This window comes from Dromaius novaehollandiae, chromosome 17 (genome assembly GCF_036370855.1).
Source record: "Dromaius novaehollandiae isolate bDroNov1 chromosome 17, bDroNov1.hap1, whole genome shotgun sequence".
NCBI classification, from domain to species: Eukaryota; Metazoa; Chordata; class Aves; order Casuariiformes; family Dromaiidae; genus Dromaius; species Dromaius novaehollandiae.
The window spans coordinates 13806210-13832506 of NC_088114.1; the positions used below are offsets into that span (position 1 = coordinate 13806210).

General features: G+C 43.7%; 1 protein-coding gene across 2 annotated transcripts in view; it reads left to right on the plus strand.

The window, feature by feature from the left end:
- Window positions 1–26297, plus strand: part of TAOK3 (TAO kinase 3) — a 97519-nt gene that overhangs the window by 19560 nt on the left and 51662 nt on the right. For both annotated transcript variants that reach the window (XM_064522291.1, XM_064522292.1), the window contains exons 3-4: window positions 20481–20581; window positions 21809–22019. In XM_064522291.1, coding sequence (XP_064378361.1) covers window positions 21900–22019 — 120 coding nt within the window. In that variant the 5' untranslated portion in view covers window positions 20481–20581; window positions 21809–21899. The remainder of the gene's footprint in view (window positions 1–20480; window positions 20582–21808; window positions 22020–26297) is intronic.

The window sequence follows — 26297 nt, forward strand, 5'->3', positions numbered from 1 at the left end:
ACTAAATTTATGATATATTTAAATTTAACTCAGCAGTGTTATCCAAAAATACTGTGTCTAATTGTAATCTCTTACTTGAAATCTGCAGTCAATATGTCAAATATAATGTATGTTTACTGATAGATAATATTTCTCTTTGATTTTGTGGGTGGATGCATAGTCTGATCCCTGCTTCAGTCATTGGCTGCCGAACTGGTTCCTAGAAAAATATAGAGAAATTTCTTACCATGACTCATATTACAAGTAGCAGATGCTGCATAGTTTCAAAATGTTTATGGTAGTTCCTGGAGCCTCCATAAATAGAATTAAGTGTTGGGGACCCAAAAATATCTTGGGGATGATCTTGATGATTTCACACCATTACTGTTTCTCCCTTTTTCATGCGGATACTTGAGCGAAATCTCTGTAAAGGCTGCCTCGTTCCATTTCTGTAATCTTTAGTACTACTGTAACAGTGCATTTCCACTCTGAAGTTTCATTTTCATCTTGCTGCCAATAGGGACTGGCTCTGGTTTTAGTCCCCACAGTTGGCTTCATCGCTGCCCCTGTCCATTTTGATTGTTTTGCTTGGTTTTGGGCTTTTGTTTTGCTTTGTTTTTTGAGACCTTCAGCTCCTCCTCTAACCTCTGGGGTGATCACCAGGGGCTCCTGAGCCAGATGCTGCTCAGGAGCAATTCAAGCTCACGGCCCTTAGCAGACCTAGATCACGTCACTGGCAAGAAGCCTCTCTTGCAAGCTGAACTTACAAGATACGGAGACGTGGCTTGCAGAGTCTAAGAATTAGTAGCTGCACTGTCTAAAGAAAACTGGCCGGCTGCTTCAGAAGTTGACCTGCCTGCTTCTTGCAGTGCAGGAGTCCAGATTCCCGTGCTGGGAGAGATCTTGCCTGGAGGGACAGAAGGTGCCCTAGAAAAGCCGCAGAGTGTCACCGAGGTGCTGCAATGTCCAGACCTACTTTAAGATCCCGAAGAGCCCTAAGGCCTGCTCTATTCCAGGGCTAAGCGAGGGTTGACTTGCTGAGAGGAAGACTTAAAAGACTTGAGAAGCAGCTGAACCACAGGCAGCAGCTCTGTTCGGATGCCAGGGTCTATGGTGATGCCTTACCCAGCTCCTTTGCGTAGCGCAGGCTGAAGACCCCAGAGGCACGCTGTCATTTCATGCCTGTGAAACAGTCCCTCAGTTTGGTCCCTTGGTTGTCCCAGGTGTGTGGTGTTTGCCTTCTGCTCTGTCTTGTCCAGGTTTGGATGTGGGGCTCGTAAGGTTAGAAGGGTTGCCCATCCTTGCGTCAGTAAGCAGTAGAAAAGTGAACAGAAGAGTACTGACTGGGCTTTCCCAGTGGTTGATATTTTCTTAGGTGCAAGGCTATTAGGAGATCAGCTCTTTTGTTTAGAAACACTGAATGAGCAGCGTACACCTTATCTTCTTGGGTACACAGAGAAATGTCCAGGGAAGGACAGAATAACACTGTTACTTGAGGGTTTTTCACGGGAAAAGTGTAAGTCTCGTTCTTAAGTGCTTGTCCTCCAAGCTATTGCACAGACCAATGGCTTGTCTAGATTGCGGAAATGGGCTCTTCTGTAGTTACAGAAGAGCGAGCATCAAGCGTTCACTTTGCCGGACAGCTGCAGTGTTACATTTACAGCAAAGGAGCTGATTTTGCAAAGCTAAACCTAATCAGCGGTTCCAGGCCCGCCGTTGCTACCGTGAGCGGAGCGGGGAGGGGTGCTGTGCCCCGGCTGCACGGTGGAAAAGGGGAAGCCTGGAGCTGGACCTCGCTGCTGTATTGCACTTCCTTAGCAGAACAAGAGCGGGAGAAGGCAGTTCCTCTGTTTGGCTTCATGCTTTAAAAGAGAGATTTTAAACCCAGTGTAGGTTTGCTGTGTAAGCTCTTCATGCTCTCTTGCAATCTCTGTGCAAGCTTGTTTCCGAACAAAGAAAAATGTAGTTGTGCTTATTTAACAGCTTCTATATGCATAATTTCAAATGATTTGAAGTTTCTGTGTTCACCTTGGTTTTCCCTGTGCTTTCTGTGGCTATTTCAGTGGGATTTCTTTTTTCCCAAGCTGCAGCATACTGAACGTTTGTCTAGGTTAGGAGTGTTCAGCTCTGATGTGTGCTGTTTGTGTAGAGATAGTAGGTGTTCTGCATCTCCCATAGTTCTGCTACCAGGAGTGTTGACTTTCTGGTGATACGAACATACAATCACAAAACTCTTTGGTTATTTGATACAAAAGAGACCATCACAACAGAGCTTGCAGCTTCCCCTAAAGGACTGCTATCCTTGCAGGTAACTGCTTTAAAATTGTAAGATTTGTGTCTAAAATTCTTAGTTGCTCTGGTAATCCGTAAAAGACCTTTGCTATTCTTGAATTAGATTTCATTACACGTCTATACCATATATAGGTTTAGGTGGGAAGACCCTAACAAAAGTTTTTTTCCCCCCAGTCTTCCTGCCTGGAAGATCCCCGTCTTACGGGAGGAGCGGCTAGATGCTCCTGTCCCCTAGTGACCATGGTACAGTTGATTTTTATCTGTGAATTCTCTGCGCTCCCTTGGGATTTGGGGCTGACATGCCATATAGCAAAATACTGAACCATCATGAGTTTATTAGTTAATGTTAGACTTGTTCATCCTTTTAATTAGTGGTAATATGACCTAAGCTGCAGGAAGACTCCCTTGATCGTTCATACAGGGTCTCAGAAAACTGTCCCAAAAATTAACCAGAGCAGGATGAAGGGGCTTCCAGACTAGCTTGCTATTGAGAAGCTGCTGCATGATAAAACATTCATTGCTGAGATACTGTAGTGTTTAGAAATGATGGAATTATCTTTTGTTAGTCTTTCAGTCAATTTTTAGTTTCTTGTCAAATACATACAGTTGTCCGACAAAAGTATAACCTCCTGGCTGAGGTACTGGATGAGATTCTTCTCATGGTCTTGCCACTGGTATCCCCTCTGGTTCGTCATGCCTCAGACTCTGCGTCCATGAAATAGTGCTGTTAATATGTATATGAGGCTCTGAGAGCTGCAGTAGTGCTAGAGACTTTCAGAAACTGATAATTCCCTGATTTATTCATAAAGCAGGCAGCAGAACGCTTGAAAATTTGATCAGATGCCAGTTCCTTCAGTAGCCACTCAGTTCAGAAACCTTTTTATAGCTTTTCTAACATCTCTGAAGACTGTTGGGCTTAATTAGTGTTTAAGACTCTTGAACAGAACATGTCATAAAAGGGGAAGCTTTTCTGCGCTGGCGGAGGGAGGCAGGCGGGAGCCCTGCTCCAGGGAATAGGAAGGAGAAGGACATGCCAGCATGTGAGCTGAGTACGTTTGTGCCTGTTTTCTTGCTTTAAGTGTTCTGTTCTTTGTGCTTTTTTTGAGAATTACTATATTTGGGGTTATGAATTAACAGGGATTTTGAATTAACAGGCATCTGTATGGAGTCCTTCACATGGATTTTAACTGGTTAATTTCTAGTACAAAAAATAGAATGGCCTTGTTAAATTTATGCACCCTTCCCCAATAAATAAATAAATAAGAAGGTGCATTTCTATGGTGTAAGTCTGGCCCAGGATGGTAAAGTTGTCATGAAAATATTCCCAGTCAGGCAAAATATTTCCTTTTCTCCCACCTGCAAAAGCAAAATTTTAGATCTCTTGGGAGCCAAGTGGGAGGAGCATTCACTTTCCCAGAGAAATATCTTTTCTTGTGCATCAACCCATTATGGATCTTAACATGATTGTTGTCATGATCACTGACATTTTGCTGCCGAAATACCTTCAGTGCAACCCAGAACATTATCAAGCAGCACAGAACCTTTATCCTGTGGGCATGTTCAGTGCTTCTGACACTTTGAGTGTCTTTATAAGCAGATTTTTTTCATGTTTTGAAATATTGCTTAATAAATATATCAGGGGAAAAAAAACCCACACAAACTCCTTTCCTGCTTCTCCTTCCCAACACATACTCCCCCCCAAGAATTATTAATGGATCATTAATTATTAAACATTTTGAATTATTAATGGTAAAATATTACATGGAAAAGAAATTGTCATAGCAAAGAAAGAATGGTTGCAGAGGTGTTTGTAAAATTTACCTGGCCAAAAAAATTAGATTGTTTCTGAAGAATTTGTCTTAATATCATGGAGGCTGTAGTTTTGTGGTCGCCCTAGAAGATCCAAGAAACGTGTCTGATTTGAGATACTTGGAGGAAATCAGACTGAGTATCCATACCCAAACAGATGAAGGTCTGGCTTCGTGGGTTGTTGTTATCTAATGTGGACGGAGAACAGAATCAAGTGTGGTCAAACAGCAGTTTTATCCAGCACTCATGGTAGGAGAAGTACTTTTGTCGTACTTATAGAAAGCAGAACTTGGATAGACTGATATAAATGACTGACGACTTCTGATTTAAGTCCAACAGCATTGCCTGCAGGGGCAAAGAAGTTAATAGCAGTGAAAGCTTTACTGTAGCAGTTGAGCTTAGTTATTCTTAGATTAAAAAAAAAAAAAAACTCATTATTTAATCTCCATTTAGGCTTTTTTTTTTTTTGGCTTGGTTAAAAATGTAACAAGTAGGGTATCAAGATCATATTGATGGATGAACTTTAGATGCTTTATTCAGCAGAAGGACTTTTTTTGTTGTTGTTGGAAACGCTTATTGTCTTAATTGCATTAGATTCAAGTTTAGTTTTTGACAGTGAAATTACACGATGGTATTCAAAGATGACTTTGTTTGTTGCAGCTGACAAGGTTTACATAAAAATATATTAGAGGATTTTTTTAATAGAAGATGAGGAGCTTTTATCAAAATCGAGCCCTGTAAAATTAAGGATGCCCAGCCATAGCTGGTCATCTTGGTCTTTTTTTTTTTTTTTTCCTTTCTTTTTTTTTCCCCCCTCTCCAAAGAAAACCTTGTTACAGCACAGGATATAAATAAGCAAAGGTCTAACTAAGGGCTTGCTGGCACAGTAATGTTAACTTGTAGCAATTCTGTCTGAATGTCTGTCCAAATAAATCTTTAAGTGGTTAAGTAGTGCTTAAACATTTGTCTCTTGAGATCACTAGGCTTTAGTTACTCAAACTGCTGTGTTTTAATCCAGAAGAATGGTGCAGATGTATCTGCCTATTTTGTATGCTTAAAATTTTGCAGCGTCTCTGCTCTTGCTCCAGGAAACCAGTGCTCAAATAGAGACTTGGCCTGTTGCGGCGGAGACCCGTCCCTGCTGCGTGCCGCCCGTCCAGCACGCCTCGCTCGTCGGGGATGCAGCGCAGCTTCTGTCTACGTTTTGCTCTGAATCAAAGGTCATTTGTAGGAAAATTGTTCAGACCGAATTATGAAACCACTGCGAGCACTGGGACACTAATGGATTTTTATTGCTTTAGCTTTGGCTGTAGTCAAGTGTACCCGTTTGCCAGTGGGGACCAGTAGATAAGGACCAGTACCGACTGCACTGCTGCCCCGTAGGCCACGATAGCGGTGGAATTTGTGATCACGTTATGTTCTTACTTGGTGTTTTCATCAGTGTATTATCCATAGTAACCAACTTCAAATATTAACGCTAGTTCCCAAACATCCTTGGAAGAAGTCTGACGGTTCCAAGGAGTTTTAGAAAGTGTAGCTGGAACTTGTGTGTTAGATGAAAACAAAGCTACAAAAGGAAAAAGTGACTTTTTCCTTTCCTTGAGTATGTGAAAGTTGTTGCCCCAGAAGTTTATGACAGCAATAATGAAGGAAATGGCTCAAGAGTCTTTTCCTTATCTTCATCTATTATTAACTCTAAACGTTGCTGGAATACGCTGAAGTGACTGTATGAAACAGAGCTGTAATATTTGGCAAGAATAACATTAACAGGAGCAATAAATGTGGCTGAAAACAAACTATTTTCATTACTAGTCACATTATCAATGAGTTTGGAGTCAGATGGTGCAGGCAAACGTAATTTTTTTGACTTAAAGAATTTACTGTGCTGTTAAACTGAGATGATGTCAGCGGTAGGCATGCTGGAGTTTGGTGGGAATCTGACCATTTCTCGCCAAACTCTGGGCCAGGAAAAGTGAATGCCTGAAATAACTCTGTGGAGTGACAGTAACGGTGTGCAGTGCTGGTGGCCCAGGGACCGAGCATCTCCTAATCTTGGGCCCTACCGTGAACAGTGCTGAACTCCGTCTTCTCGGAGGCAGGATTGTTTGCCTGTTGAGTGGACAAAATGAAAATAGCCTACCTGTAAAGCAAGTGGGGTTTGCTTTTTCTTTAACGCTAGTCCCAGGTTGTCTTACGACCTGATGTGAAAGAGTGTCCTTTTCCCCCTGTAGTTATCTGAGCTTTTAGTACTGCTGAGCCTTGCATTCAGCGTTAGAAATTAGTGAATTCATTAGTTGGGATGGTTGTGTTTCTATATTGGACATAAAAATATAGATATATGTACATCTATCTGAACTAGTTGTATTTTTAAGTTGAAATCTGTTATTTCTTGGTCGCATTTGTTTCCTCTACCGCCTTTCTGAGTGGAGGGGAAAGGAGGGCCTTGTCTGCTCTTTTGGCTGCTTTGCTCGATGCATCGTTACCACTTCTATCCATCTCCTATGGAAGCTGGCTTCCCTTTCGGTTTGTCTTCACGCAGATGTTCTCCCTGCATCTAACACTTGTTTCTTGCCTACTTGATTTCCAGTGGGATTATTGATGCGGGGTGCGGTATTTGGATAGCAGTGAATCTCTGATCCTTCATTTCTGTAACGATATTAGTACTTCAGGCTCGGCTTTCTGTTTAGCCCTTCGGACTGTCTGTGCAGAGTGCGCAGGTGTTTCTGTGGAGCTGTCTGACCCTCCGGTCTTTCCCGTGTGGTTACAGTCGATTGAGACTTGGGCAGGGTGTGAGCAGCTGGACATGTTACTCCCGATATATGTTACCCCCGCTCTTACAGCAAAGGCATTTCGCCTGCTGTTGCTCTGCTTCTGGCTTCTGTCCTAATGCCGAGTGGCTCAAGACGGGCTTGGCTGTGTTTGGTTTCAGGTTTTGGCCGCCTCTGCCCCAAGCGAACATCACGCGATAGACTGACCGCAAGCTCTGCAGCCCTGTCACTGCGCTCCACGTGTGCGAGTCGATGGCGTTGCCCTCCATGCTTTCTCAAAAACAGCAACCGGCTGAACGGCTCTCCTGGTGACGGTTCAAGACAGTGAATTACTGTTGCAGTGAAAATACAGCCCCGTCATGTTTTACAGCGGCAAGAGTATCTAAATGTGCTGTATTTACAAATAAGCTGGGAGTCTGGTCATCCTTGGCCGTTGCAGTCTGTGGTGGAATATCCGTGTTGCGGGTTCTTTGGTTGCTGCTCGTAGTGATATGTAGATATTTTTAAATTATTCTTTAGCATCTGATCCTCTTACATTTCTTTTGATATCCTTCCACGATATCTTCTTGGTGTGTGATGGGAAGCTCTCCTGCCCGTGCCCCGCTGTCCCCAGGCGCCGGCGCAGAGGCTGGTGGCCGCCAGCCGCGGGAGACACCACCCTCCGCAGCCCCATCGCATTTCTGCTTTTGTGCAGATGTGCAACAGCCTGATATGGTTTTAGGCACTTTCCATAGAAATTGGGCCCACAGTTAATAATTTTCTGCCCTCCCCACGTAACGTTTTTCTCGCATGAACCATGTGAGTCTGTAGATGTTTCCATCGGCTGGTCCTGCAACCAGGAATTTAACAACTTCTGTTACCTACCTGTGTCCCCCGCGGCTTTTGCAGCTGTGGTTTGTTACTGTTGGAGACGACAACAGGCACAAATGCCTTCCACGTTTTTGCTAAAAGCTGCTCTAGTTGCCTGGAAGGACTGCTTTGCTCGGCTTCTGTTACGTGCACGGTTTGTGGCAGTGTGTTGCACTAGTTACGTATCTCCTAAAATACTCGGTTGCCATGGCGACCTACCTCCTGCTTTCCTGCAAGGACCCACTGGGTCCCGTGAGACGGATCCTACTTTCTTTGTCTGGTCCCATCCAGAGGAATTTAACCTTATTTCCTGTTTTCTCGAGGAGACCGAATAGGTTTTGTTAACAGACAGGTTCTTCTCCCGCGTGGTTTAGCACACGTGTGCCTAGGACACAGTCGTGAGATTAATTGCACTACTAATTTCAAGTGGAAAAATAAAATTTAAGCATAGGTTATTTAAAATGAGAACTAATGTCACAGTTAAAACTGTGTATTGATTCTTTGTGACTGACAATATTAAAAAAGAAAGGCAAGTATGCGGCAGGCTACGTACCTGGCAGCTTGCGTGTACCACGTCAGGTGAGTTGTGAAGTGGCTGTCTTTGCTGATCTCCCCTCAATTAGAGCTGAAATTATGGTTATCTAAAGAAAGCTCCTGGCTGACCTCCAGAGTGTTGTCTGTTCAAGAGCCGAGTTAATTTTTTAGCATCAGATTCCAGCGCCCAGCGAAGCATTTCCCCCATGCTAATTTAGAGCTTTTTTTTTTTTTTTTTTCCAGTTAAAGCAGCTAAAGGCCAAAAATCTGCATTAAAGCAAAGGGCCTGTTTTGACCTGATAAAACCGAGGAAAGTAAGACTTAATACTGAAATCACAGACCTTGAATTATCCATTATCCAGTTACTGAAAGAGTCTCCAAGTGCTGAATGTTCTTATTGAACATGAATGAAGGCACAGTAGATTAAGATGGAATTTCGGTCTTAACTCTGACTTTTTTTATTATCTTTTAAAGCAAAGTAGTTGTTTCAATTCAGTCTTTTATAGTTTTACTGCATTTTATTTTTATTTTAGTTGTTCACTGCAGATTTTCTTTTTCTCTCTCAACAGTCTGCTCTGTGCATTCGAGAGTGCATTTATGTGGTTTTGATACTGTCTTGGAGAGCAGTAGCCCACGCCTGCTGTCTTGCACAGTAGCATATTGGCAGCAAGGCAATTACTTTCTTAGTTTACTAGTCAAAGTACATTGAATTAGCAAAAGGTGGTAACAGTAGCTAGTGGTAGGAAAGCGTGGTTGTCTCCTGGAGGTGCAGCGGAGGACTACTGGTCACCTGCAGAGCACTTAGTACCACCCAAGAACCCAGCCACGGAGAGAGACCGTGGGTGGGCTTCAGGAGGAGATATTCCATTCGTGATAACTTGATAAACGGGTGGCCTGAAGTTACCACTTCTCTTGAAAGTCATAACAGAGCAAGGGTGGCTGAATCTTCAGCGGGGATCTCTGATGGCTTCATCTGAGAGGTGTGCGGTGGCAGCGCTGGCCGTTCGTTCCCCTCTCCCCACTGGCGGCACTGGTGGAGTGGTCTGCATGGAGGGAACGAATCTGGTTAGAAAACTAAGCGTTTTTTGTCTGGACCAGCATCTCGATCCGGTTAGTGTGGAGCGGTACGAACGGCTGTGCTGGCATGGTGGAAAGAGGGAGGCTATTGCTGAAAGCGGTTCACAAAGCGCAAATGAAAGCCCCCTCTCTTGGACTCCTGTGGCTCCCGAGCCTTGCTGAGCTAAGACGGGGGCATACACAGAGCACGGACAAGGAGGGATATATAATGCAGCTAGGTTACAGGTCAAGTTTTATCCAGCTTGGTCAAAGCTGCTTACATTACTGCAGAGCTGTGCTCCACAATCCCAAACGTTAACGTGGGGACTGTGAATACAGGAAATCTCCTTGAGCTGTCCCAAAACTTTGCCTCAAAACGTTGGCGTTGTAACCCAACGCGGTGATGCTCACCAGGCTTTGCAGAAGGTCTAAAATAATTTTGGGAACGCGCACACGTGTGTGTGTGAGCCTGAGACTTGTGTTACTGCGGCCGGGTGCCTCGGGTGAGGGGTGAAGGTGCACATTAGCACGTTTGTTGCATAGTGAAATTGCTTGCAGTGGAAACGGCCTTCTCTGATACCTTAAAAGTCTGGAAGCAGAAGAGCTGAAGGGAGTGAAGACAGCCTTCAGCACCTGTTACAATGTCTCCGTCCTTTTCTCCATTCACCCAGTCACTATTATGCTTTATTCCTCTCCCTTCTTTAGTCTGCATGCAACGCTTGAGGTTTCCGAAGGTGCTGCAAGACTTTCTGGGTGAATCACGCGGTATATATAGAATTTACTTCATGTTCACATTTCTTTCTTAAAATAATATGTACCAGACCACTAGACACGTTTCTTTTCTGTATCAATGTTCTGGTGATTGTTTTTTAAAGAGTCTAAGATATGGAAAGCCTTTGCTGAAGCGCTTGAGCTGGAGCGAGACCCCCATCCTGCGCCCAGAGTAAACAGCGGTAACGAAACACCTTTCTCTGCCTTCCGTACATCCCACCGTGAAGCTGCCGGTATACCTTTCAGAGACCCCAAAGCTCTCGGTGTCAAAATCTTCATTTTCTGTAGTAATACTAATTTGGCGTGAGGTTGAGACACCGCTGTTTCCAAGCTGCATACCTTACTGGCTTGTGTTTTAATTGGTGCAGAAAAAGGCATCGAACCAGAATAAAATCGCCTTGCTGGTTATTTTTTTCAGAGGAATTGTTGGGAGAGGGGCTGGACAAATTAAGGTTCTTTTCAAGCTTTTCTCAAATGCTTTATTTTATTTTTCTTTTAACTAGCTAAATTTGTGTGTGCATATTTCAAAGTGGAATATGATTTCTCTGTGCTGAATTACATTGAGAAAAGAATTGGTGGCAATGCCAGGAGAGGTGTCAATTGGGAATTGTGCCCCCGATGCTGTGTGCGTTCCTCCTTGGGTAGGAGCACTTGTGGCAGTGATCTCCATAGAGCGTAACTGCCGAAGCGGAGCTGTCTGATAGCTGCTGCCTTTGAGCTTTTCCTTACGGGAATGTGCCGAGAGGATGGCGGCGACTTCTGCTGCCTCGGCAAGCCGAGAGGTTAGCCCGGTCGCGGGAGCTCAGCGCCGTGTGGGTCTGGGTCAGCCCCGTCAGGGAGTATTTGAGAACGTGTTTGTGGGATGGAGGAATTGAGGTATTGCAGCAATGAATACCCTGGAAAGATTGCGTATGTGTATTAATTTGGTACGCTTATCCACTTTTATTCAGATCTTCGGCCAGAAAAACAGCTTCCTATGTCTTTGGCCATGGTATGTGATAGATGGATCAGCAAAAAATGCAGCCGGAGGTTATTCAGAGTGGTGTGGTTTTGCGTTTTGTTTTTAGCCAATATGCTACTTTGAAAATTGGGTAGTCTGGAGACTTGGATTTTGTTCTTGGTTGCTCTCTGCTGTGGGCGACCTTGAGCAGGTTCTGCCGCTCCTGCTTTCCTCGGCCTGGGCTTGGCGCAGCGTGGACAGGCTCGCTCGGCAGAGCCCGGAGGGCCAAAGCGCGTCCGCAGCCGCAGAAGGCTCCGGGTGACGGCGAGCTCACGCCTCCGAGCCCGCGGCGGTGAAGGTCTAATGTCTTAAGCCTGTAGCTTATCATTTGGCACAGTAGTGATACCGTAGGGGCCACGTACTCTGTATTCGTGAGAGATACAGGTCTGAATATGGAAGAAGTGTAAACTGGTCACTCTTCAGGTTTGCAGGCTTTTTTCCAACAAACACTGCAGCGCTGCTGCCTCCATCAGTCCTCTGCCTCCGAGGGCCGCGCGCGGCGGGATCCGTGTGCCTGTCGCTGGGCTCCCCGCGGCTGCCGGCTTCCCTGGGGCTGCTCCTGACCTGCAACACCTGCGGTGTCCAAGCAGGTTGTCTAGTGCAGTCTGCAGAGCGGCATGTTCTCCTGCTGCGGGATACTGCTTACGGGGGGCTTGCTGTGTTACGACAGATAAAAATATATTTGGATACTTTTATGGGTCTGTGATAACTATTAGGTTTAAATAACTACTGTAATTATCATAAGGATGTTAAAGAGATGCTGAAGAAGGGTCTTCTTACAAGCACCTGTGATGGCCAAAACAGTAAACCACCGGTTCTTCCCGGTGACCAACAGCAGCACGCTGTCTTTTCTTGTGTCCAGGTTTTCGGCCGTCAGGGGCTCTGCGCTGAGCCTGTGAGTGGGTAACCTTCCCTTCCTGTGCACGGCCACGGGAAAATGGGATGTTTGGAAATCGGGCATCCGTATTTTGCTTCTGTGTGTATCTTTTATCACTAGCCATAAAAAATACATATGCTAGAAAAGAATAAACTTAGGAAGCCCATGGGTCAGTCACGTAATATTAATCGCTGACTCCGCGTTGGCTGGTACCTGCTAGGTTAGATTGGGCCTCTTCTAATACCAGGTTTCCCCCGTGGGATGAACTTCCGTGCGTTTTTCCAAATGAACTTTTTTATGTCTAATTCCGCTTGTGAAGTGGACTCGGGAACAGCTGAATGAAATGGGTGCAGTCACTTTTAATGATGTGAGTGTGGAAAAATTTCCTTTTAGGTATGTTAATGGTTGCAGCGGTGCCTGTAAATAGGTCAGGAAGAGAGCGGGACGTGTGAGAGGCGCCGAGCGCCGGCCGAGCCAGAACGATAAACCGAAGCAGCCAAAGAGGCCGTTTCCTAAGGCGTTATCTCGGGCTGGCACCGAGGGAGGCAGGAAGGAAGGAGGTCTATAAAAGGAGAAGTGTGTGGCAGGGAGAGATTCACGGGGCCCAGACGGGGCGTGCGGGCGCAGGCAAGCGTGACCCGGCCGGGCTGCATGTCTTGGAGGACATGTGCGGCGATGCTGGGGCTTCCTCCACTGCTGCTTCCTAAATCTCCTCGCCAAAGAGGACAACCAGTATACGCTGCACTGTGCAACGCCCTCCCTTGTTTAGAAATTAATGTTTTTGGGTTTTTTTAAATAGGAAGCTCATAATATAAATCCATAGAGCTTCTTGGAACGATGAAGAACATGCTTCACAGTTGCCTTCCCTAACCCATGTCATCTCGAATTGAGGGAAAAAATCACTGTTGGGTTTTGTGGGTGGTTTTGCATGCTCTTAGAGAGGTGCTGAGAGACTCTACTACTAAAGACAAGAGTGTGTCTTTTTTCCCCCCTGATGCGAGTGCAGTCTGCATCTGTTTTCCTGCTTTACGTTAAAGACCTACCCAATGACTCCTTTTTGGCTGGTTTACAGTGGTATAGCTTCAAAAAATCAGAATCTGAGCTGTGTTTTCTTGAGATAAAAGATAATAAACAGTTGTTTTTTTTAATAGGAAGCTATTTTTTCAAAGCCAGCTAATGTTATGACGAAAGATGCCTTCACTAGCATACGTTAGATACATCAGATGATCTTGTTCGTTCTCTTGCATTTGTGCAGTGAAAACACTTTTTGCCCCAAATCATATCACAAGCTTTTCATATGTAAATATATATATTCACCCCTGCTAAAAATCGTCCTTGGGTAGCACAACACAACTGTTCAACACCATAATTACACACTAACCCCAGTTACTTTAAACCTTGCTGTTCCCCTCAGTCTGCCTTGCTTCTGAGGGACAAACCGTAGCGTCCCGCCAGCTAATCCAACAATACGGAAACTGAATTTTACAACCTGTAGAGTTTGTTAGTGTTCCAAATTATACGCAGTTATTTCCTATATTCCAGAAAAACTGATCTTAAAATGCAGATGGAGATTGTTTGCAGCCTCCTTAGGGCTCTGTTATTGAATTGATCTCGCGGCAGGCAGAGCTGCTGCCGTGCCGGCCGGCTCGCTCGCGCCGCGAGGCGGGCAGGGGTCCAGCGGCGCTCGCCGTGCTGGGGGCTTGCAGCCCTGGGTGGCGGGGATGGATTTATCCAGTTGCGGTCTTTTTTTTTTGTTTGATTATGTGTCAGTCAAAATAGAAACTCTTCTAAAAATATCTAAAAATAGCGTTAAAACGCAAAATGGGCGCAGCTCTTTGGAAGCGATTGCATTACCATGTAGGAAGCTGTGAGTGTGCTGGCGCCTCTTCAAACCTCCGTAAACAAATCAGACTTCTTTGCGCCTGCGAGTAGCGCGCAGCAGAACCGCCATGAATCTGTAGTTGTGTAGAGTTCACTGTGTTTTAAGCAATGTTACAATGAGCTATGGAAGCATGATGATAAACCTGCTTTTACCACTTAAATCTTTTTTTCCCTCAGTTTCCTCAGTTTCATGATCCAGGTCTAGAGATGCTTTGATAAGAAGATGAGTCTTACATGAAACTTGAGTTTCCCTGCATGATGCTGTTTGGGCTCATGTACATTAGGATTTAAAATCCCATTCATGTATCTCTTCTCTCCTTGCAAATGTACCCTTGAATTATTTCAAGGGTGCCATGATGAAACACTAAAGAAATCTTGTTTAGAGCAAGAAGCCTGTGTTTCTTTACTCTTTTTAACCATATGAATTTTATTGCATTACTTAAAATTTTAAGCTCCTCAAATAAACCTGCAAAACCACAATAATGCACCCTAGATTTTATACGGGTTAAGAAAATGCTTCTGATCCTGAAAATGTTACCCTGTTAGTTGTCTCTAAGCAATACAAGGCCATACCTATTTTCATTATGTTGTTTTAAATTTAACTGGAAAACATTTAGAAAGCATCACTTAGTCTCCCTTGCTGCCACACTTTGCTTTTTTCATTATGCATTTAGTGTGAAGTGGGGTTGTTTCTTGTTTGTTTGTTTGTTTAAACAGGCGTAGACTTTTCACTTGGATTTAGTATTTTTTTCTTTAGTATCTGTATAGTACTATAGGTTTTTGAAAGGGTTTTTCAAATATTCTGCCTCGTGATCTTGGGTACCTACAGTTACACGTGTTTAGCATAGCAGAGAGAAGGTTAAATGCTTGGCTGTTGCCGGTAAGAGACAAGTACCTTGGTACTAAAAGACGTGATGCATTGCTCTGTCATATCTTTAACTTCAGTTCATTCTTAAAATGCTACCTGCAGGCAAGATTTGGAAAGCACCTGGGTTTTGTTATTCTGACAATCTTCCTGATTGAGCTAATTGCCTGAGTTTTTAACCCATCCATAGTTTCCTCTCAATTTTGTCACTAAAACATTGTGTGATTTTTAACAGCTGCAGAATTCTCATGATGATGCTATGAAACATCTACCCCAGGCGAGTCAAAACATACATCTTTTGTAATGGGCTGAACTGGGAGCCGTGTGACGGTAAGGAAGCGGTGCCTGCGGGTAGCTGCTCTTCCTGCTGCAGCTGTTCCTAAGTTCCTGGGGGGGGGGAACCCCAAAACCCCCAAATTTTGCCTCGTGATGGAGGACAGCAAAGGTATGCCGCTTCTTACAGTAGTTTGGAGGCTACGTTGGGAGCTTGTCTAAAAAGAAGCCCCTGCGTTTTGAGCTCGAACGCCGGCTGACACCCCGTTCCCTTCTGCTTGTGCTGTTTGCTCGCTCTGAGCGCGGCAGATGATATTTGAAGCAGGATCATTTGCAACGTGGAAGCAAGACGCTAGAGGTGTGAGACGTTCTTAGAAAGCTGGTGCTGTTTTGCTGTGCGTCAGGAAAGCTGTTAGGGCAGGTAAGATCCCTTATTGACTCCCAGCTCTTTTGAGTGCTGATAAATTACATGGAAGCAAACAATTCCTGCAGGCTGTTGAGTTTTTTGTAGTGGTCAATTTAAAACTTGGTAGTTTCCCGTAATCCTTCTCCTCTTCCTCTTCTCTCTGTATGTGTGGCTATAATTCTGCCAGAGGGTCTGCTGAAGGCCTTGGCTGCCGCAGGTCCTCGCGCTTTGGTGGGCGCGTGCAGGGAGTGTTGGGCCCCTCGGAAGCAAAGTACCTGCTTTGGCCAAGGGATCCTAGAGCATGGTCTGCAGGTAGGAGACTTAGTGAGGGAAAGCATGCTTAACCAATTGCAAAAGCATTGGATGAAATAGTTATGTATGGCCCTGCTAGTCATATACAGCACTTTAAAGGAAAAAAATGTTGCTCATTTTATAAAAGCAATTTGGGGCGATGTGCCAGGGCTGCAGTGTGCCTGCCTTGAGCTCAAAGGGGTTCTGACTTGGGACAGTGTTTGTCTGTTGCTTGTGAATTTATCCGAGAACTTGCTGCTTAATGTCGTCTTCCCAATTGCTGGAGATGCCCTGGAGGCTGGAATGAAGAAGTGGGACTGTGCGCGTTTGTCATTCTCGGAAAACGAATTTTGATGTGAAGTTGTTACTCCTCTGCGTGGCAGCTGCTGTGCCGCCCTGCTTCCTGCCGTTGGGTTTTCCCGTGGAAAACTTTGTCTCGTCTTGGGAAGTACTGTGGCGTAGCTAGGAATGAAAATTACGTCTGTATATTACTGAACACATTTGAATGGGGCCTGTGAGTGTTGTGAGACACCATTCAAACCGGGAAACCATGCTGCGTTTAGTGAACATGCTAACGAGCTTAAGACACTGGTCAGCTTGCCGGTTGTTTAGTGAGCTTTACAAAGAAAGAAGTAAATATCTTAACTGTTTTGATTAAGAGACGTCTTCGTAGGGCCTGGGGGCAGCTGTGGAATTTCTTGTGGGCGCTAGGAAGATACCTTCTTGGACGTGGATGTAGTTTTAGATATATGGAATATTTGGAAATATGGATAGTTCGGGTCTACCTAAGCACTCCCAGTTGGTTTTGATGTTTCATTTATATTCAGGTCAAGGACTTGAATTTTGCATGTCTTTAAACTGAAAAAATGCGTTCGCTATAGTAGCGAGATGTGCTATAGCAGTATTCAGGGTCTAATCTGTACGAAGTCCGCAGGATGAGCCACTTGCTCACAGAAAGTAGCATGCTGCTGGCTGCTTTCCGCCCTGCTTGTTGTAATAGTTTCTGCCAGTCATTTCTCCTGTGAATGCCATAATGAGGCCTCCTGTCATCTCCCACCAGCCACTAGAAAGAAGCAGCTGATAGCTGTGCTATTTGGTGTAAATGAGGAGTAGAGAATGCCAAAAACGCTATGGTAGCACACCCGAACTACGGTAACTTCACCCTATAGCCTGCAGGTCGCTTTGGGTTGTACTCCTGAGTTTTTGTGCTTGAAGGATAGGAGAGAAGGGGAGTAGTCCAGCAAAGCGCTCTAAGCTGAACCCTTTTCATTGGTTTAAGAATATTATCATCTTGCACTTCTCAAACCACTTTTCCAGCATTTAACTCTCTCGCTTGGGGCCCTCGCGTGCCGGGCAGGCTGCGGGATTCCCGTACGGCGGGTTGACCGTGGCATATGGTTCCATTCCCCCCAAAGAACAAAGTTTAAGGTAACTAGTGATTTTGCTTTCCTGTCTGTAACATCACTGCGAAACAGAGGCATTGCCCTGAAAATGCAGCCAACGTAATCCTGGTTTCCCAGTTGTAGCAAACTGAAGGGTCTTTGAAAAAGGTAGGTCTTTTTGAACTACGTTCCAAGCCCAGAAGTTAATCTAGTCTACTGGAAGCTTTGGCTCATGTGAAAATTGGTGGTCTTTCCTTGCTGGAACTTGGCCGTACAGTGTCAAGGACTTTGCAGTTCAGGGCCTTTCCACTCAAGGAAGTGGACTGGCATATGTGGACTTTTCTTATTCTGATACAAGAGCCTTTTATGCACAAGGACGTATCTGGAATAGTTACAGGCCTTTAAAATTCAGTCTTTGCTCCAGAGCAGTTTTTTAATATAGAACGACAAAGTAAAATTTAGTTTATAAATCTCTTGTTGCTACATCGAGTCTTGTGTGTGTCATTTCTGTGTTACCCACCAGGAAATTCTGGAAGAGATACAGCTTGTATTAAATGTGTTCCCTAGGTATTACACTAAGCTATTTTTAATAAACATTAAGATTAGGAGATCAGGACTAGTAAATCACTTAGGATTGTCTTCTCCCTGGGAGCCATTGCAAAGAAAATGCACAGCTCCGGAAGATGCTCACAATACGTGCATTTGGGAGCACTGGCTTACTCAAGCAGAAGTTTGCTGTAAGCGTATATATTTTTAAAAGTCTTGAGGAACCACAGCGTTGGTATATGTATAAGGGTGCAGAAAAAAACAGCTGCTTTTAAGTTATCCTGCATTACTAGATAGTTTAAGGAAGATTCTTCCTGCATACTACTAAAATTCTTAGAAAACCCAGCATCTTGATAGTATTGCCCTTCTTTTTATGCTGATTTAACTGAGCACTGGAAGTTGCTCAAGTTTGGGGTCCTAATGATGCTCTGTAAAGTCTCCACAACAACTGAACATTGTGAATATTTGTGTGCTTGACTTTCTTCAGATTTCCGTAAACCAGTGCTTTAATGCTGAATGTCTGAATCTAGTAGAAGCCGCATCCAAGGGGCAAACCCTATGGGGTGGGATGCTGTTTTCCTGATGGCTTACTTCTATTCCCTGCTGAAGAATCCAGTGCAGGTGCTATCAGCATAGCAGGCACAATAGGTTCTGCCTTTTTCTTTAGAGAATTATCTTTTTAATGCTATTCTTAGTGTTGTTTCTGGTGCTAAACTTACTCTCGAGTTGGTCTAGTCTTTCTAGCTGCTTACAGTATTTCAGAAATGTAGCACAATTCTAAGGCTGATGTTTTTTCCAGTACCAGTTGATTGAGAGCTTTGATTTTCAGGTGCACAGTTTGAGGCATCTCCAAATGGCCTCATCTGAACAAAATGCAGATCACACAAACTCCATATATCTTTAGTCACTTGTCACTTGTGTAAGTCATTGCCAGTGTAATTAATGCTATCCTCATTGGAGGCATCCTGAACATGCACAATCTCAAATGCCGTTTTATGTGTACTTTTTGGCGGATGTACACGCTGCTTGGAGTAGAAGTTGTTTTTCTGTGTTAAGTAGTTTGATAACTAAAACAGCTCTCTTGAACTGACCAAAGCTTGAAGTTGAGTTACTTCTACTGACGGCATTCAACTGCTGTAATGCTCCGAAGGACGGTGCCAGCCATTATTTAAACCATCTTTATTTCAGTCTTTCCTTAAGATAAAAAAGAGAGATTTAATATTAACAATTTGTGACTTTGCCGGTGTACTACAAGTCCTGTGGTGTGGTTTGCATCTCTTCTGTCTTACGCTGTCCCATACCTGGATTGGGTATCTGTTGCTTCGAAGTGGTCAGGTGAAAGGATCTCAATGCTCGTACCAAGAAGCGCCGCAGGGACTACAGCATGGTGTGAAACAATCACTGGGAGCATTCAAGCCAACAGGACTCAAGTTACCTGTGATATATTTTACCTTCCAAGTTTTTCTGATAATCATTACTGGAAAATAGTAGCCCTGCTGAGGAGATTTATGTATTGTACATCCTTACCGCTTGCGTCTGTCCTAGCTGGAGAACATCGTTGTCACCTAGGGCTTATCTTTAAATACTGGCACTTACTTTCCCATCATCAATACCAATTTATCCTTGAATGTTAGGACGTGCAGAGATTTTGGTTATGGCAGAGAAGTTCATTTGACTGGAGGTGAATAAATTGTTTTCTTTCCCCATTCTGTTTTTATTGTTCTCAAGCCAGATGGACTTTTCACTTGGCTGAAGGATGCCAGACCTGAAATACTACATTCTTTGCCCGTGTCTGGAGGCATGTAGTAAACATAGCACCTTTGGGTGAGGTCAATCAGCTGAGAGTAAATAATCATGTAATTCATCTGGGTTTTATGATTAGATTATTCCTGAGTTTTCTTTTCAACTAAAACATTGCTGACTTTAGCTAAAACATTGCAGATTCTTTTTTTTTGGAGGTCCTCAAATAACTTTTTAACAGTTCAATTTTATTGCTATGTGTTGAAGACAGTAGACAAAAATATCTATTTTAGTTAGTAACCAACAGGAAGATTTCTGTTCATAAGGTTTTTTTTCCTAATAAATGAGAAGACAGGTTAGCTTGTTTCATCATTAATTCAGGTGTATACTTCAAAGGTTTCGGCAGCACCGCTTTTGCAGCGTGCTATACTTGTGAAGCGTTTCTCCTGTGGATGTGGCTATTTTGGTAACCTTTAGTATGAGGGCAGGTTAATTTTGAGCTGTCAATATGTTCTTCTCTGTTAGAAAATGGTATTTAGGTGGTGGTGTTACTCTGGAAGGCACAGGTGACTGCAGCCAACTACATCCTTAACTGTGAGCAAGCTAGGCCTGATTTCAGCTGGTGGGTCTAGCTGGATGTCCTCCTTTTTCTTTTTTAATTGCTCCTTCTCTCCTCAGTGGAATCCAACAATATTTGACTTATCCGTGTCTAGGACTTTCTTTGAAGTCTCGTAAGTCATCAGGTACAACATACCGAGTTAAATAACAGACTCGGCTTTGCACACTTTGTCCTCTTGTAGGCAATCTAAAAGCAGCATGGTCTGCCTGTGAGAGCAAACTTCCATAGGCAGCACTCCCTCCCTGCCCATGTAAGCCTCTGAGCCTTTACAGAAGTCAAAGAATTTAGCATTGAACCTCTTTTCCTGGTTTCCTATCTTATATATCACAAGCCTGAGGGCTCTAGAGCGCAGGAAGTGAGTATCTTCACCTAAAGAGAGATCGCTGGCCTTTATAGTCCATATTCCTTTTAACTGCACTTTTCGGTGGTCCCTTGATAGTCACTGACCTTTTTAAATGTAGTATTTTCATGTATAGGTATTAGAATAAGGTCAAAAACGTTGAAATATATTTTTAAATGCTGATACTTGTTTTTCTTTGCAGAATAACGGCGTGCATAGAATTTGGGGAGACAACAGAGCACACGACAATGCTGCTGAAAGGAGTCTGAGCCACAGAGCATGCTTTGTGCCACAGTTATCCAGGTGGGCTTCAGCGGATCGCTTTATGCTCCTCTAATGAACCAGAATTTGTTGTGCATGTTGCTCCATTAGTTGTAATTTTGAGCCAAGGAGCCTGTCTCTGTCTCAGACCAAAATTATGCTCTGCGTTCATCACTGTTCTGTCTGAATGACACTTGCAACCTGAAACCTACTGAAGCCTTTAATGTGCGTTCCAATTTTAATTTTATCCAATTGTTATATTTCAGTCAGTCCTTTTTCAAATGTTGCACTGATTTATAACATTAGGTGTGCTGCACATTTTGGTACGTATTTTTGGAATTCTTTTTCTTCTCTTAAGCACAGAGGAGCTATGGTATCAATAAGGTGCCCAACTATATATCTGGAAAGATAATGCTGAGAATTCTTCAGACCATTGTTAGAACCTGCTCTAGTTGACTCACCTGCAGGTAATCTGTTGGGCCTCAGAAGGCAAAAGCAGCTGGATAGATGCATCCATTGTTCCTTTGTACACCAGTGACTGATTTTTCAGGTTGTTTTCATGGGAAATGTGAAACTATGTAGTGGTTTATTTCACGAATAAAACTTTTGGGATGAGTATTTTAAATCTTCATTTAAGTGCAGCTCAGTTTTGCACTGTCTAATTATAGGTCTGTACTAAAGAAAGATGTAAAGGAAGCAAAGATCTGCCCTATAGGATGGAGTCTGGGATTTTTCAAAAGCGGTTCTGTGACCGGGGAGCCATCAAAACCCCATAGCAGTGGTTATCTTACAGCACTTTTTAAAAACAAACAAAAAAAAATCTCATTGAACTGGGAGGTAGTTCTGTGGAACAGAAACTGACTTTTCTGCTAGCAGCAGGTGGCAAGAGAGCAAGGAAATAAAGCAAACAGCAGAAAAAAAGTAGAAGGAACAATGGTGATAGTCTGAAAACTGAGACGTTAGGGGACCAGCATTAAGAATAACAAATTCAAATCACAGGATGTTTTGCATAGCAACAGGACTTTTGTCTTCAAGTGGACTTTAGTGTGACTGCAGCACTGGCTTCCTGTATGAGATAAAGGGCTGTTATACTCTGAAAGCATTTTAATCTCTATATCTAAATTAGACTAATAATTAAAAGGAATTAGCTGACGGAAACAATAGTCAAATCTATTGCTTCTGAAAGTATTTCCTCTTATTTTGCTCTCAAAGAAGCAAGAACAGGAACATGTGTAAAGGAAACGGAGTAAAGATGAACTCTTTCACCAGGTGCTGAATGCTGTCTACAAACTACTTTGTCAATGAAGGAAGAAATTGATTGGGAATCGAAAGCACGAACTAGTTCATAATATTGTTCAACATGCGCAAAGGGGTGCCAAAGGACCCAGAAATAGCTGACCTGTTCTACAAAGATGATCCTGAAGAAATATTTGTGGGTTTACATGAAATTGGACATGGAAGTTTTGGAGCAGTTTACTTTGTAAGTATAGTTCTTCTCTTCCTTTTTGGAAAATTGCACCACTTTCAGTGATATTTTATAAATTTTCAGCATTTGTAGAAGTAAATGTCCTTATAGCTCTTAGTGCTTTGTATGTCTTAACGTATCTGAAAAATAAGTGATTCCAGAGTACTCTTAAGCTCGTTAATGTTACAGCTCATATAGATGGTAGCAGCTGCTACTACAGTCTGAATAGTGCGTGCGACCATTCAGGTTAAGTATATGGTACCTTATGCTCTCTGATGCTGAAAGTTGAATTTAAGCAGCTGGAAATTAATTTGTCAAACTGGAATTTCAAGATACTCTGCTTTGTGCTTATATGCCTGTAAATTGTTGCAAATTAATAGATCCAGTGAATTAATGATTTAAAATGTGATAGGCATTAAAAGCCACTTTTGTTAATGAATTGGTGTTGTGGCTGCTTGAGTAAAGATACTGTGGAAGTCGTATCACAATTGCATTCAGATTTTTGAGTGATTTCTCTGATTATTTAGGAGTTGGAGACATCTTTTTAAATGTCATTCTGCTTTGTCATCGCATACATGCCATCATCAATAGCAAACGCCTGCAGGTAAAAGCAAGGAGAAAATCTTAGGAGAAATGGGACTTCCAGAGGAAAGGAGGTGGTGTGACGATCAGTAGAAGATCAAGTTCACTAGAATTTAGATTTCTGAATATCAGACATTGCAGAGTTTAGGTATGCATCCTTACATCTGTGACACTGGAAGATGGTGGCAGCCAGCACAAATTATTTACAGGCACTCCAATTCACTGTTTATAGTTGTATATAGTGATGGACGAGTTGGTGAAACTGCTGTTAAAACAAGAGAGGATCCTGATATTTTATTTTAGATAAGCAGTATATGTGTTTTTTTGCAAGATAGAGGTATAATTCTGCAACGTTTAAGCTGGTAGTAATGGTACAAGGAAGTTTTTACCATCGGGATTGTCAAAAGTGGGACAGATGCATTTAGTTGTGGGATTAGTGATGGGCAGTATAATATCGGTGATGGAAAGTAAAATACTAAATGTACAACATGCCTGAGAGGACGTGGGTTGTAAAACTTACAGTGCATGTTGACCCACTCCATAAGAAGAGCAAGTATGTGTCAGGTAGGAGCGGGGTGTCCTAGTCAATATGCTTCAAACCGAAGGGAAAGCACGTGTGGCATGTTTTAGGGCAACGATGAAGTACTGGCAGTGCCTCCTTTGAGCTTTCATTTGGGGTGGTCAGAAATTCCTTGCACTTCAGGGAAAGTGGGCAAGGAGTGCTCGTGACCTAACGTACCCAAAAGGCTCACAACCAAGAGGTCACTGCGGTTAGGTAAAAGATTTTGCGATCCCCACAGCTTCTCTTTATCCATATGCTTTATTTAACTGGTCTATGTTTTAAAAATATTGGATAGTTTAGCCAGCCTGCAGATTCTTGCTGTATCCTAAAAGCTTGATGATGGCGATTGCAGTCATGGTTGTAGTCATTGCTATGCTACTACAGTAATACTATAGACGGGTGCGTCTCTACTTTTCCATAATACGTCCCCACTTCTCTGCCACTGTTTCAAACTTAAGCCTTGCTCCCTGTTGCATGAAGCACTTAACACACAGTAAGTTGACTTTTGGAGTCACCACTCCTGCCACGCACGTAAGGCGCAAGCGGGAATTCACCCGTTGGGCAGCTCTGGCTGCACAGCAGCCCAGGCCTCGCAAAGCCTCTGCTGCCGCCCTACGCTGCGTTGATAATGCTCGAGCCTTTCCCTGCCGTGCGTGGGGTGCTGCGTGTCTAGGGTTTGTTTTCCCTCCTCTTTAAAAGCTCTTGTAGCCTCTCTTGCATCTTAATCCAAGTGCATGTTGGAGTGAAGCAGGGGATGCGAGTAAGATCTCAGCCGTTGCAAGATTCCTGGGCTTCCCGACATGCTTGGCATCAAGAATGGAGAATACATCCAGAAAAACTTTAAAGGAACAGGGCTGCCCCAGCGACAGGGTCTCCCCATCCATCTCTGATCATTATATGTGATAATATTTCTAGAGATGAGATTGTCTCTTTTGTAAAGAAGCCGATAGGGGACCTTTTTTCCCCATCAGGAATTTGGAGAGAGGAATATTCATGTGAGTCATCTTCACTGAAACTTCTGAGCCAAATGATTACCAGTTTGGCTAATGAGCCAACTTTCTTTTTTTTCTTTCTCTTTGAGGTGCACCAGATTTCAGGGCAGTCTGAGGTATGTGTGTGGATTTCAAAGTAAATGTCAGTCTTTAAAGAAAAATTGGTTTTCTTGCTGTGTAAGAGCAGCCCCTCCACTGTACTCGGGCTCAGTGTTCTGAGGGAAATGCCAAAAGCAAGATTTTAAAAAGTGATAATAAATTTAAGTACGAAGCCTATGAGATAAACGTCCTCCAGCTTAAACCCTGGGGCTGCTGACAAAACCTGTGGCAGCTATGGGAGGATCACAGATCTCTAGTGAGAAAGGCAAGCGGCAGCGGTGGTGAAAGGCGTTGTGTCTATCACTCTGGGACGATGTCGCTAACCATCCAGAAAATGGGACCTACCCAGTTAAAACCAGTAAAGGAGCTGGGGGTTGCACCTCTCAGGACTGCTAGGTGATTTTGGTTGCCCGCCTAGGACGTGGTTTTCATCCTTTTTCCAAGTCAAAGACTCAGTGTTGGGAAGACTGCTATTTGCCTAGCGCCTTGCTCTTCTCTCTATTAACATCCCAAGAACACGGTCCTCTGCGACGTCTTTTGGCCCGGGTCCAGGAGCAGCCAGGGTCCCACGCAGGAACTTGCCCAAACGGGAACGATCGACGTAGTTTTCTTTTGTGGTTGTTGGTTTTGGTGTGGGGTTTCTGGGGTTTTGTTTCGGTATATTTTTGGGGGGAGGTTCTTTGGAAAATGGTTGCGCAGAGCTTGGCGTGCTTGAGCACCGCTGGCTCACTACGCTTTTGCTGCCTCCGTTTGACCTTTTTGTTCAAATTGGTGCTGCCACTACTGCAAACAGCAAATGCATTGATCTGCATCTTGTCACAGTTGTGGTGAGTTAATATAGTTGTTCTGGTACAAACCTCAATTCAGGCTTGCTTTTGCAAGCTATTTTGTTTGCGTACGTATTGTCCAGGCACAGCAAGATAAATAATTTCAAATTTCTTTTCGTGGCTGAAAGAAGTGATGCTTTGTATATCCGAAGGCTGAGAAGTTCATTATTTGTTACAAAGTTTTAAAATTAAATGCTGACAAGATAAATTTTGTGCTTGATTTCAAAAGCATAGCTTCATCAAAAATAATAACCCAGTTAGATTTATGCTGCATATGGAAGAGTGATAAAGCAAATGAGAATGGTGTAAATAAAGGAGGGTTTGCAAGCAAAATGTGCTTATTTTCTGCCAAGCTTTTCACTAAAGATCCGCAAGTGTGGCCAAAACCACTTCAGCATGTGGATATTTCTGCCAAGCGTGCTTGTACAGCCCATTAACCTATTTCAGCCGGGGGATCCCGAGCGCTTGGTGTAGCAAGAAGTTCACCCACAACTGTGGAAGCCCACGGCTGCCGTTTGACGTGGCAGCACGCTGTTCAGCTAAAAGCTACAGCTGAAGTGAGAGCTGCTTACGTTCCCGTGAAGACGTTCGGAGTTACTGTGACAGACAGAAGTACTTGGAAACCTGCTTAGGGCACCAATGTTAACTCTCCTATTGCAGTAAAGTACTCTTGGGATCTTCTCTGTGCTGAATCGGAGTGATGAGTGGTTGGGAAGGGTTTGGTCTTCTCCAAAAGTCATTCGTTTTCAGCTTTCGGTAATGCAGTTGATGGGGACTGCGCCCTGGGAAGAGCAGAGTGCCGTTTCCACCCGGCACGGTGCCAGGGTCTTGCCTGAGCGGATCAATATTAACTTCTGCTAAGGCCAGTGCTTTTCAGGTTCATCTAGCACCATGTTCTTTGAAGTCACCGTATACGTCATGAAATATCTTTGGTTAATACATTATTACCCAAGAGTAGAGAAGGCATCCTCCCGAACAGTCAAAACACAGCATTTGCTGCGCATCGCTTCTGTTGCAGTCTAAGCTTTAACTGTCACTAATCTCTGTTCTGGGAACTGCCGATGCTTGGAGGCACTGGGAGTTCAACAACTCTAAGACTAAAATACTCACGTTGTCTGTCCTCAACAGACGCACATAAAGATGGTGCCAATCCAGGCAAGTAGACCTTTTTCTAAAGCAGGGTTCTCGGCCTCTGCTCCACCACCCCTGTGCTACGCAGGCTGGAGGAAAC